The sequence below is a fragment of the Oncorhynchus masou genome, unplaced genomic scaffold, assembly GCF_036934945.1.
Source record: "Oncorhynchus masou masou isolate Uvic2021 unplaced genomic scaffold, UVic_Omas_1.1 unplaced_scaffold_1128, whole genome shotgun sequence".
Taxonomy (NCBI): Eukaryota; Metazoa; Chordata; class Actinopteri; order Salmoniformes; family Salmonidae; genus Oncorhynchus; species Oncorhynchus masou.
Window position 1 is genome coordinate 108,499 of NW_027001020.1, and position 13,601 is coordinate 122,099.

Here is a 13,601-nt window from a genome sequence, read left to right on the forward strand (position 1 = left end):
ATGACTTAAATGTAAATGTAAATAAATTAAACTCTAATTTCACTGAATGTAATCCTTTTGCATGTAAATGTCATTTAGTATGGACATCTATTGAGCAGAGGTAATACATACTTGCCTTAGAATGATACATGTTTTCTGACTTCTTTACCTTGGTGAATGCTGCTTTGCACACATGTCCCTCTACATCTGTGGAATTCTCTGGGATGGCAGTTCAGGGGACATCTCACCAGGGACAATCTAATGAAAAGATCCTAAGTGAGTGTGTCTCCAGGGCCTGTCAGACCAGGGCTCTTGACCTCCCGCCAATCGATCTGGATGCTTTCAACCCGATTATCATCCGGTTTCTGGAAAAACTTACTGAAGAGTATGTCCAAACTTCTATTGTAGTATTTGAAAGCAATGTCATCTGGAGGATTTTATAAATTGTATGTGTGTTGGTGTGCCTTTTGGTGCTAAAAACATCTAATTATCTCCTGTAGGCAATGGAGGCAGTTAAGCATTGGCAGGATGGACCCTGTAAGTCCCTTAACCTTGAAAATGATTCATAGATATATAAATAGATGTTTCAAGAAAATTAGATACAAGCCTTTTATCTATCTTCAGTATCATCCACATTATCACAAACAGTTATATACAAAGAGCTTTTTAGTAGCCTACTGCTTTTCATGCTTTCCAATGTATGCCACTTTCATGATTCTCATGAACATATGTGAGATTGTTGGTATCTCTTTGAGGAGCTTGGTTTCGGTTATGAGTAATCTACCTACACTGTTTCGGTCCTACAGGTGATGAGGGCATTGCTTGCAGAGATGTGCCTGCAGATTGTGCGGTTTGTATCTGAGGCCATCCTGGAGGTCATCATCCCTGCAATTTTCCGTTTTGTACGGATATACAGCCATGTGTCTCCAGTATCCGGCAAGTCTCTGACAGAATCAGAGAGATCCTCTAGCACAAACCTGAAGGTTCGCAAGAGAGGCAGCAGCAAATCCTCAAGGTCTTGCACGGCCAAATCAAGCTCCTCTCGTAATGGGTATGTTCAGTCATTCCTAAAGTAACCGGTTTCACCTAACTATTCATAACTCATTTTGTGAAAATATGTTTTGTTATCTGTGTAACAGTTTACTCTTAATGACCAATTTAATTGATTACTGAATTATGCATTGATGTGACTACCGTGTCTACTATTGATTATGGAATGCTGTATTGTTTGCTTTGTATTCTCAAAGGTCTCAGACAGTGTTACCAAATACTCAGGGAGATGGTGAGTCTATTTCATCTGAGCCACTCAGTGACTTTTTTGGGATCACTGAGGACAGTCTCCTCACTGGTGTCCAGGATTCCTTCAAAAAGTCACTGAACAATGTCCTCTGTATCCAAAGAGAGGGCCAGGTAGACACTCAAAGTCTATCCCGGGTTATTGTTGGAGAAGTGTCAAAGAAGGTCAATTCCATAATCTCTGTGGCCATCCAAACTCCCATCTCTGGGCGAATGTCCCCTGTCATTTTTGCCAGTGGTGGTGTCTCCAGCACCAAGGTGGTTGAGGAGATGGTGTCTGGCATTTCCAACATACTTCAGATGTACATTAATGGGAAGAGTGTTGAGCAGAGTGTTGTTCTCATAGAGGATGGTGTTGAGGTGGATATGACACATTTAACAGGACAGGTCATGACAGCCCTCAGTGGCACTGTTTTGAACTTCAGCAACAAGGAGGAAAATGAACCCGACAAGAGGGAACTGCTTTGTGTTGTTGCTGACCACATGAAGATGCTTGAAGCTTGTAAAAGTCCCGAGGAGATGCTAAAACAAGGAGAGAGCAACCTAAATATCAAAGGTGCCAAATCTAGTCTTCGTCTGTCAACACAAAGTATGGACAGACTACTCACTGAGGAGTTTCAGACCAAGGCCATTGAATCGATCCGGGAGATCGTTAAAAGATTCAGGGGTTGTACATCATGTTGTTCTGGCACTACATCATCTAGTCCAACTCCTAGGATAGGTGAGATCAGAGAGACCTTATGATTGACCCTGAGGCTTCTGAGTTGGTAAGTACCTTTGTTTCAGACATGGACAATCTTACCCAGTCTATCAGGGCATCCTGCTCCCCTGCACAGGGTGAGCAGATCCTTCTTGAAAACCATCAAAGTAAGATCTGGTCTTACACTGTTGGTTGTTACTACGACATGAAAAATACGCTGAAGAGGCTTCTTACCTGTCCAGAAAAGGGGGATCTCGCAAGTACATTTGTGGAGAGCACCAAAGATTCTTTCACAATGGTTCCAACTTTGTGCCTGGACGTCGGTCATTCCAGTAATGGTGAGGCTGACACATCAGACTCCATTTTTTGTAAACCACTTTTAATAACCCCCTCATCTATGAATGAACAAAAAGGACAAACTGAGACCCCAAAACCTCCCTTGGCTCTCAACAAGTATTTGCAAGACCAAGTCCTCCTTGACACCACAAAAGCGATTGCCAGCCAGGTTCTAGTCTTGTATAAGACTGAGGTGATGGAGAAGTTCTCATCTTCTGTTGGAGAGTGTGATTCTGAAGAGTCTCTGGAGGCCATTCTATTTGTGGATGGCATCATGTCTGACTTGAATGATTTCACCAGTTCTTGTTCCGCCTCACCATCTGAGTTGTTAGACAGTGAACAATGTCTCTCCCATCTCACTTTTCCACTTGGTCTGCTGGACAGCACCACCAACAGTGAATCTACCCAGAGTCTTCCAGTTATAAATATGACGAAACTCTCCAGTGTGTCTTTCCAGACAAAGGCTAGAAAGGCAGTGAGTGAAGCTCTGAGATCTGTCAACCCCTTTACAAACAGCTTACTGGGAGACTCTGAAGCATCTAAATTACTGGACACTTTTGTAACAGATGTGGAGACTATTGTTCAGTCCATGCAGGCACATGAATCTGAAATTCTCAGAATTTCAAAAGTGAGCACCCTTTCTGCTGCTCGTATTATATATCATAGATTTCGAGAAATGCTGAGGCGTTTTCTCACTTCCTGCCAAGACTCTGTAAAGGTCATCGGTGGTGTTACACCAATACATGATGAGACTCTCAAACAGGCTCCTAGTGAAAGTTTAGATTCTCAGGTGACTTGTAATAGGGATTCTCTTGAAATCCAAGCGGACCTTCAAACCTGTACCAAGGAGGTCATTAGTCAGATCCTCACTGTGTATCACTCTGAGGAATCCATGGAGGAATGCCTCTCTAGCCTAAAAGGAGATAAAGAAGACCTGTCCAAGCTTTTGGATGCTGTTGTTTCTCAGATTGACGGTCTTGCCGCCTCCAAATCATATTTATCTGTTGATGACTATGCTGTCAATACACAGGACAATTTGCATGGTGAGATCAACAATGATGAGGAGGAGGCATCCTCTAGAAGTCTTAAATCCAAAGCCTTTGACAAACTATGTACTGATGCATTTCAAACTAAAGCCTCACATATGGCTGGTGGGATCCTTCAATCAGGGTTAATTGGTATTGTAAATACCAGCCTTGATGGTAGAAGTGCAGACATTTGTGCAGAGTCCAGTAATGATGGTGATGATAGAGATGTCAAAATCCTTCAGAAGAATGGAACTCCATCTTTATTTACCTCTTCTCTGCACACCAATTCTGCAGCATCCAACATCGTCAGAAGCATCACCAAAGATGTTAATAGCTTCACCCAGATGACTAAAATGTCTGATGCTTCAGTGTCTGGCCAGTTAGAGAGATCCCTGTCAGCTTCAACCCTTCCTGTCAGTGTTCACAACGGGGCCAATGTGAAAGGAAAGATAATTTGGCCAGGCACTGTTAACCTGTTCAACAATGTGTTCACCAAGGTCAAGGATTTTTTTGCCCAGCAACAACCGGTCCTCCTAGACAATGTGGTTGAGGCCCCCAAACATGCCGAATCCATATGCAGAACAGCTACTTCTACAAAAATGACTTACAGTGAACATGAAGGCAGCCAGACCAGCATGGTAAATTATTCCAAAGCCTTAATTAGTAAGACTCTGATGACAATCCAGAGGAGAGTGTCTATGTCAGAGAGGATGAGCACTTCAGAGAAAGGCCTCTTGACTCGTTCCATCGTGGGCTCCATGTTGGAGGATGTTGACATGGTGAGAACTGATAGACACGAGATACACCGGCCATCCTCCTCAAAGTCCTCCCTGTCCATCACCTCTGCCATGACCAGAGGGTCCCAGAGTGATTTTACAAATTCTCTTCCAGGCACTCCAGTCCCCGATGAGTGGCCTGTTGAAATATTTTGTCCCGTCATTAGGAGTTCGGTCATTGATATGAGTGACTCCTCAACTCATTCACAAGGGTCAACAAATTACACAAGGCAAACCATCTCTGCCATAGTTGACACTCTTATGGAGGTCATTCCAAGAGAAGATACGGAACACATAGCCACTGCAGATGATGTCACTTCTTTTACAAGAAGACTTGCGAGACTCAGCCCCAGGGACGGCCTTCAGAACTTCTCACATGAGCTCACTGACAAAGTTTATGAGTTCATAAAGAGTCACAACACCCCCCAGGCTCTTTTTGTGCCAGCTGGCAAGAGCGTGTCTGACTCTATTCTTTTGAAGCTGAAGACAGGATTGAATGCTTCTGAAGAATCCAGGGAGTTTCCATCTGACCTTGTGTACTCCTTTGCTACGGAGTCAATAAAACGTCTGCTACAGCAGATTGTCTTCTGGCTTCCTCCACCATCACAAGGATCCGATTTCTGCCAAACTATCATCTCTGATGGTTCTCTGCAGGACACAAGTCGGCTTATCCCGAGCTCTTCTGCCATCTCCATTAGTTCCTCACAGGTTTACTGTGACACAAAGAGCCTTTTCACCAATATAATGGTCAATCAGGTCATGGATACCTGTTCTGTGGCCTCCAATTCATCAGAAGAATTATCAGAGTTGATGAACATAATCAATGGGTTGTCCCCAACTGATGCTGGAACACTTGACTCTGACAGACCGGCTCTCATGACCACTAGCCGTCAGTCTAGTGCCAAATCATTGCCTAGACCATCTCTGTCTGGCAGCAGCACACACAACGGTGGAACTGTGGATATTCAAGTTTTAGGAGAGGTGGAATCCAAGATGGACAACAAAGATCTGGAGATGTCTAGTGTCTCTGTGCATCCATCAACTCCATCAGCCATGGACTCTGATACACATGCATCATTTGACTCCACTAGCAATGACTACACCTCTTTGGTACTTTTACTGATTGTTAGATTGCTGTCAATGATCACCCCTATCACATTACTGGAATCCTCCGACATTGGTGAAACATCAAGAGTTCTCACAAAGAGGATTCTGTCTGAGTTCTGTGGCACCTCAGGCACTGAACAAACTCAAGCCTACCCCAGAAACTGAAAATCAAAAAGATTTTCAAGGCTGTCTACATGGGGCTTCTTCAAGAATTCGGGTCAGAGAAGATGCTCCAGGTTGCAATGAAGTCAACGGATTATGCATTTGACGATGCCCTGGTCAAATCATTAACTAGTGAACTACTAACGAAATGCAATGAGGCTAGCTCTTCACCTCCCTCCATGACCCAGTTGTCATCACGCAATGAACTTGGCAGTGACGAGGTAGGTTATTCTGGGCTTCCAACAACTGGTAGAAAGGAAAAGAAGAGAGGAAGATTCAGCGCTCTCTGTGGACTCAACCCAAAGGTACATATGTCATCAAAATACACATTCTTAAGATTATTTTTAATTATTACGTACAGTATGATGGTAAACACTGATACCCATTGTGTGCAATTTCTCCTACTGTATAAATGACTGTTACCCAGTGTACAAAGAAGGACAACAATAAGAACCACTGCACTCAAACACCTTCCCAGAACCAGACCCCTGCCGTCAGTGAAACAGGTGAGTCAATACACTCAAATGTGTACTGAACATAAATATAAACACAACATGCAACAATTTCAAAGATTTTATTGAGTTACAGTTCATATAAGGAAATCAGTCAATTGAAATACGTTCATTAGGCCCTTATCTATGGATTTCACATGACTGGGAATACAGATATGCATATGTTCATCACAGATACCTTAATAAAAAGGTAGGGGCGTGGATCAGAAAACCAGTCAGTATCTGGTGTGATCACCATTTGCCTCATGCAGCGTGTCACTTCTCCTTCGCATAGAGTTGATCAGGCTGTTGATTGTGGCCTATGGAATGTTGTCCCACTCCTCTTCAATAGCTGTGCGAAGTTGTTGAATATTGGTGGGAACTGGAACACGCTGTTGAACACGTCAATCCAGAGCATCACAAACATGCTAAATGGGTGACATGTCTGGTGAGTATGCAGGCCTTTCGACATGGGGCCATGCCTTATCATGCTGAAACATGAGGTGATGGCGGTGGATGAATGGCACGACAATGGGCCTAAGGATCTCGTGATGGTATCTCTGTGCATTCAAATTGCCATTGATAAAATGCAATTGTGTTCGTTGTCCGTAGATTATGCCTGCCCACACCATAACCCTACAGCCAACATGACGCCATATACTTGGTCTGTGGTTGTGACATACTGCCAAATTCTCTAAAACGACATTGAAGGCGGCTTATGGTAAAGAAATAAACATTCAATTCTCTGGCCACAGCTCTGGTGGACATTCCTGCAGTCAGCATGCCAATTGCACGCTCCCTCAAAACAAGTCAACCAGCGTTTTTCCTTGCTCCTATTTTTCTCAGTCTCTGTCTCTGAGACATCTGTGGCATTGTGTGGTGTGACAAAACTGCACATTTTAGCGTGGCCTTTTATTGACCCCAGCACGAGTTGCACCTTTGTAATGATTATGCTTTTTAACCCACAAGAGTCTAAGCCCTGTCTGGGCCGAGGAGTTTGTATCGGCCTTACTGCTATTTGCCCATACAAACTCATTGAATAACAGATTCACTACATGGAACTGAAGTGTCTGTCCTAAATCTGAGAGATATAAGAAAGTTGACAAATATATATTTATATTCATATGTATATATATGTTTAAATGTTTTTATCACCTTCTTTTTGGCACTAAACAGTCTAAGCCCTGGGGGGGGCCTATGTAACACTTCTGCGTTAAATAGGCGGATTGAGACTGCTAGGCTACCTGCCGGCCTACATTTGTAAATTATGTAGAATATTACAATTTAAATAATAATAATGCAATAGTAATTCTTCACACCAACTAGGGTCAGTTAAAGAAAATGTTATATTTACATTTTTTTTTCAGCAATTGTCAATGATCAAGAATCCTGCCGAACAGAGAGTGTATGCTCCACCAAGAAGAAACCAAGGAAGCGTTCGCTCATTTCCAGGATGTTTTCAGCTATAGGCAAAGCCTTGTCCAGTCCCTTTACTTCCTGCTATAAAAAGAAGAGCACCTAATCTATATTTCAAAATAAATATTTGAAATTAACATAATTGTATTAATTCTTCATGTTGAGTGTTTTTCATTATATATTATTGGATGATATAAAGGGTAGTAGTAGTAGTAGTAGTAGAAGTTGTAGAGTTGACTATATTACTTTTACTTTTAAGACAAAAATAAGAATAGTGTGCACTTCTAGGTACAGTTGAAGTCTGATGTTTACATACATCTTAACCAAATACATTTAAACTCAGTTTTTCACAATTCCTGACATTTAATCCTAGTAAAAAAATCCCTGTCTTCGGTCAGTTAGAATCATCACTTTATTTTAAGAATGTGAAATGTTACAATAATAGTAGAGAGAATGATTTATTTCAGCTTGTATTTCTTTCATCACATTCCCAGTGGGTCAGAAGTTTACATACACTCAATTAGTATTTGGTAGCATTGCCTTTAAATTGTTTAACTTGGGTCAAATGTTTCGGATGGACTTCCACAAGCTTCCCACAATACGTTGACTGAATTTTGGCCCATTCCTCCTGACAGAGCTGGTGTAACTGAGTCAGGTTTGTAGACCTCCTTGCTCACACACGCCTTTTCAGTTCTGCCCACAAATTTTCTATAGGATTGAGATCAGGGCTTTGTGATGGCCACTCCAATACCTTGACTTTGTTGTCCTTACGTCATTTTGCCACAACTTTGGTAGTATACCTGGGGTTATTGTCCATTTGGAAGACCCACTTGCGACCAAGCCTTAACTTCCTGACTGATGTTTTGAGATGTTGCTTCAATATATCCACATCATTTTTGAGGATATCACATCAAATAAAACTATAAATAATCTTATCTCAGTCATTTTCAATTTTAGGGGGTAAGTCAAGTGATAAGTATAACGAAATATCTCTCATCAACAAGAGGTTCAATTTGTTGTTTGTTTTCTCAATGGAGTTAAAGTTCAATTCACTCCTTTGTTTTTCATCCTTGCATATAACAATTTCAAGATAAGTAACCTTATCTTTAGATGGGACACCATATACCGTGGGGCAAACAAGTATTTAGTCAGCCACCAATTGTGCAAGTTCTCCCACTTAAAAAGATGAGAGAGGCATGTAAATTTCATAATTTTGTCTGTCATAATTGAAGTGTACCTATGTTGAAAAATACAGGCCTCTCATCTTTTTCAGTTGGAGAACTTGCACAATTGGTGGCTGACTAATTACTTTTTTGCCCCACTGTACTTCCTGTAAAACACAATCCTTGAGTGGAAATAAGACTGACTTACTGGTATTGATTTTCCAACCCCAAACTAAGGAAAAGTCTTCAATGCAGGAAACTGCTTTAGAAACCTCATTCCGCTCTCTTAAAAATATTACGGATTCGCCTGGCATTAATAGAAAAAACAGAAATGGACATTTACTATCACGGTGACTATATGAAGAATATTAAACTTGTATACGTTCACATGAATCAGGGTCTCACAAAAATAACATTTCGATTTAGAGCAATAAAGAAATGGAATAAATTAACTGAGCAAACTAGAAACCTTTCAATATATAAAAGTTTAAACATTATTTAAAAACAATTTAAATATAGTATATAGAAATGTTGTGGGACTATAGTCGATGAAGAATCAATATTGAATATTTATTGGGTTATTATGCTAGTGTATTATGTATGTTTGTAATAGTGTGTTATATGTGAAAGTGTGTTTGTATTATAAATTGTATTTTAATGTTAAGGACTCTTGGAAGATTAGTCCAAATGGGGACTAAAAGAGATCCTAATAAAATCAATCAAATCAAAAATCTTTACTAGTTGCAAATAAAAACAGTCATTTGCACCATGCAAGTGGTTGACCTAAATTATATATATATATATGTATACAATTACAAATAACATTGTACCATAAATTGGTAAAAACGAATAGCCATCAAGCTAACATTAAGTGTCATTGCGAATTTCCCTGCCATAAAATAAATATATAATATAAAAAAAGTTTGGCTCACACAAACAATGCTCTTTCCTCAAGAAATATAAAGTTTTGATTCAAAAGGTAAAACAGGAAATTGACCAGATTTATAGAGAGGAAGTAGAGAAAAAGCTTAGGTTCCTGAAACAACGATATTATGAAGCAGGCTCAAAGGCAACCAAATTACTAGCATGGAGACTCAGGAAACAACAAGCACAGAATACCATTTTCAAAATAAAAGACCCCAAAACAAAAAAAGGTCACATGCAAATTAGATGAAATACAGAATGCATTTGAATCATATTGCAAAATCTGTACAAGCAACCAGAGAAGGCAGATGCACAGACAATAGAGCACTTTTTGAACTCACTCGATCTCCCTAAATTGGGACAGAGCAAAATGATAGACTATCTTCAGAAATATCCACCGAAGAAATTAATAAAGCAATATCTCAGCAAAAAGCCAACAAGTCTCCAGGCACTGATGGCTTCCCTTCAGAATGGTTCAAGACCTTCAGAGAACAATTAGCACCTCTACTTAAGGCCTGTTTTAACTGGACTCTGAGGGAGGGAGGTCTCCCACCCTCATGGAGAGAGGCCATCATATCGGTAATCCCAAAAGAGGGTAAAGATAAGAAAGAATGCAGTTCATATAGACCTATCGCAATTCTTAACACAGATTATAAACTATATGCATCAATAATAGACAAAAGAATGGAGAACATAATCCCAGAATTGATTGACAGAGATCAAACTGGTTTCATACAAAATAGGCAAACACAGGACAATATAAGGAGAACACTACATGTCATGGACCACATTACTCAGAATAAGACAAGTGCAATATTAATCAGCCTAGATGCAGAAAAAGCATTTGATTCAGTGGGATGGGATTACCTATTCCAAATTATGGAAAGATTTGGTTTCAACAAAGAAGTGATACAGTGCATCAAAATACTGTATTCATGTCCGACCGCTAGAATAAAGATAAATGGACATTTGACACGAATGATAAAATTAGAGCGAGGGGCAAGACAAGGCTGTAATCTATCACCCACGATTTATGTATCAGCCCAATTGAGACCCCTGGTGTGTTGGTGCAATTCAGAATAGGAATCCAAATGGAAAGACATCGAGACTACGCTGACAGAGATACCCATACAGTCAGTACTGGGAAATAAGGATATTTTAAAAGATATATACAATAGACAAAATCAGTGGATTAATTTCTCTCTGAAGACATGGTTTAGGGTAGTTAAGCAAAATAATTTAGACAGAGATCAAACTGCTGAGTTGGCCCGCATACGACCCCAGCTTCATCCCTGCAACTCAGAACAGCAGGTTTAAACAATGGACGCAGAAAGGCATCACATCATTCAGTACAATTATAAGGAATGGGAACCTAGATAACTTCCAGGACCTAAGTAAAAAACATGGCTGGGATAAACAAGATTTTTACAGATACCTACAAGTACAACACTATTTCTTAAGGGAGATAAAAGTGACTGACCCTCGAGCACCTCCAAAATGAATCCAAGTATTCACTGACGCATACAACTTGGGGAGTAACAAAAAAACTATTTAAAATCTCTACTTGGGTATTCAACCCTCAAAGAAACATTCTACAAACTATATTAAAAAGAAATGGGAGGAGGAACTTAACATTGAAATAACTGATGAAACATGGTTGAATATATTAGAGACTCAACAAAGCTCCACCAACTCAAGGTCATGAAGAGAATTCTGTTGGAAGAATGTTATACATATCTTCATAACACCTAAACTGAAATCAAAACAGACTGGCTCACAACACCCTTGTTGGAGAGAATGCGGTCTATTGAGGGCGGACCACTCTCATATCTTTTGGACTTGCCCCGCAATCAAAACTTACTGGGGAGAAATAAGATCTACCATTGGAAAAATAATGGGATTTGACATAGAACAAACATTCATTTCTTTGTACATGGGTGAAATACCTGATAACTTACACAATAGAGAAAAGTACCTCTTGAAGGTCCTACTGGCAGCCAGTAAAAAGGCTATCACTAGGAAATGGCTACAAAAAGACCCTCCCACAGTGACACAATGGATCGACATTGAGGAAGAAATACACCACATGGAGCGTATGACCTTTGCTTTAAGAACTCAAGAATACTGGGAAAAATGGGTTTCGTACTTGGAAAAGGTCTAATTCAAAGATGTCAATGTAACTAATATGATGGTATGATGATGAAGGTATGAAGTGCACTGTAACTGCCAGATCTTTTTTTTTTTTTTTTTTTAATTTGGCTTTATTTGTACTTTCTTTGTGTTCCTACAATAAAAACTACGTATAAAAAAAAAAGAATTTAAAAAAAAGAAATCCAGGTATTTCCAAAGGGTTCACTTACTTTTTCTTCCCGCTGTATACTGCATCTTACCCCAGCTGTAGGTCCATTGTGTGTGTCATCGTTTTAAGTCTCAACATCAACCAGCTCTGGTGGCATTGGGGACTTGGGATGCTTGCTCTCAAAGTGCTGTTTGAATGTCTTCAGGTCAGGCATCTGTGTCTGTAAGGGTCAGGTAAGGAATTGAGGATATTAACAATCATTGGCTGAGACTGAATTTTCGGGTGACAAACAAACAAAGTAATAAGTCTTTGGTAATACTTTGTGAGTAGGCAACAAATACAATCATCTTAAATTGACATGTTGAATTTCTTTGCCATAGTAAATTGTATATTGCGCAAATTTCCCTAATGCGGACAGTGTGTGTTACTAATTTATACAAGCTTGCATTTTCACCCTATAAATCTTTACACAAAATGTTAACCTCAAACAAAAGCATGGGATTTGTTCTCTGTAATAGCTATTTTAAATTGGAAAACGTAGTTTGATTACCAAGATTCTAATCTTTTGAAGGGTGTAAGACACTTGCATTTTCAAGAATGTTTAATGTTATGAAGTTGTATTTTTAGTTGTCACTGAAATTTCCCCTGATGTTGGTCCCTGTACGGGGATCGCAGCCATAAGGGAACATGAACCTTTCTACTCTCCAATCAAATTCTACGAGATGGGTTTTTTGAACGCAGTACTGTATTTTCATTGAAATGGCAGATTTTTATGATTTCACACAAAAATGTATGTAATGGAGGAGTAAAGGAGGAGCCTCCTTTCTCAGAAAGGAGTCTATAGATGTAAGATATTTTGCCTTTAATGGATTGTGCTGTGACAAGAAGGGTTTCAACTTCATTCAACTGAGTTCAAAACCTCCTCTTGGAGGTAAATGAGGAAATGACATGTTTAATTTGAAGATATTTAAAAAAAAATGGATCTTGGCACATCGAATTCACTGCTGAGCTCTTGAAAGGATTTCAGTGTAGTGGTTTTCTGATGAAATAGGTCTGAAATGGTCCTGATTTCTAGAGTATGCCAAAGATTAAAGTTGGCATCCCTCAGGGCTTTTGGCAAGTCTGGGTTGCCTACTATAGGCGAGTGAGAACATATTTGGGAGGAAATGCCCAGGTATTTCTTCCAGTCCCTCCACGCTAGTAGGGTGCTGTAAATCACAAAGGTTTTGGCTATGTTGCCCACTTCACTAAAGATATTAATGAATATAATTGAGCTTAAGGGCAATGAACCACAGGATTGGGCTTCTATCTGAATCCACGTTGACTCTTGTCTGTTTGTGATCCATGTCAGCATGTTGCGGATTTGGGCAGACCAGTAGTACAATTGAAGGGAGGGAAGGGCAAGACCACCCTTAGATTCAGGTTTCGATAGAGTGGAAAACTTGATCCTAGGTTTTTTATTGCACCATATAAATTTGGTGATGCTTTGGTTAGTTGTTTTGAAGAAGGAAACTGGGAGATAGCATGGGAGCATCTGAAATAAGTAGTTCAGTCCAGGGAGGACGTTCATACGGATGACATTAATTCTTCATACTAAGCTAATTGGGAGGGAGATCCAGGTTTGGAGATCGTTCTTGATTCGATCCAGGAGTGGAAGATAATTTTCCTTAAAAAGGCTATTCAGATCTGGTATGAAGATCCCGAGGTATTGAAACCCCTGTGTTTTCCATTGGAAAGGACATAGTGTCTTCATAGAGCTGGTGAGTGTAATATTGAGAGGGCAGACAGTGGATTTGTTCAAATTGATCTTATAACCTGAAAACTTGCCATACTGAGCAATTGTGTCTAAAATGAGAGGGAGGGATTTCTCAGGGTTGGATATGTAGAGCAAGACATCATCCGCGTAAAGCGAAGTCTTGTGCTG

General features: G+C 40.0%; 1 protein-coding gene and 1 long non-coding RNA gene across 2 annotated transcripts; both read left to right on the forward strand.

Annotated features, from left to right (window-relative positions):
• Positions 1-266: 266 nt before the first annotated feature.
• LOC135529257 (uncharacterized) lies at positions 267-2,019 on the forward strand. Its single transcript, XM_064958100.1, has 4 exons — positions 267-364; positions 480-516; positions 786-1,030; positions 1,227-2,019. Exons 2-4 carry the CDS (start codon positions 508-510, stop codon positions 2,017-2,019), a joined length of 1,047 nt encoding a protein of 348 aa, XP_064814172.1. The 5' UTR covers positions 267-364; positions 480-507.
• Positions 2,020-5,380: 3,361 nt separating this feature from the next.
• LOC135529261 (uncharacterized) lies at positions 5,381-7,433 on the forward strand. Its single transcript, XR_010453675.1, has 2 exons — positions 5,381-5,890; positions 7,243-7,433. It is a non-coding gene; the product is annotated as an uncharacterized LOC135529261 (long non-coding RNA).
• The last annotated feature ends 6,168 nt before the right edge of the window (positions 7,434-13,601 follow it).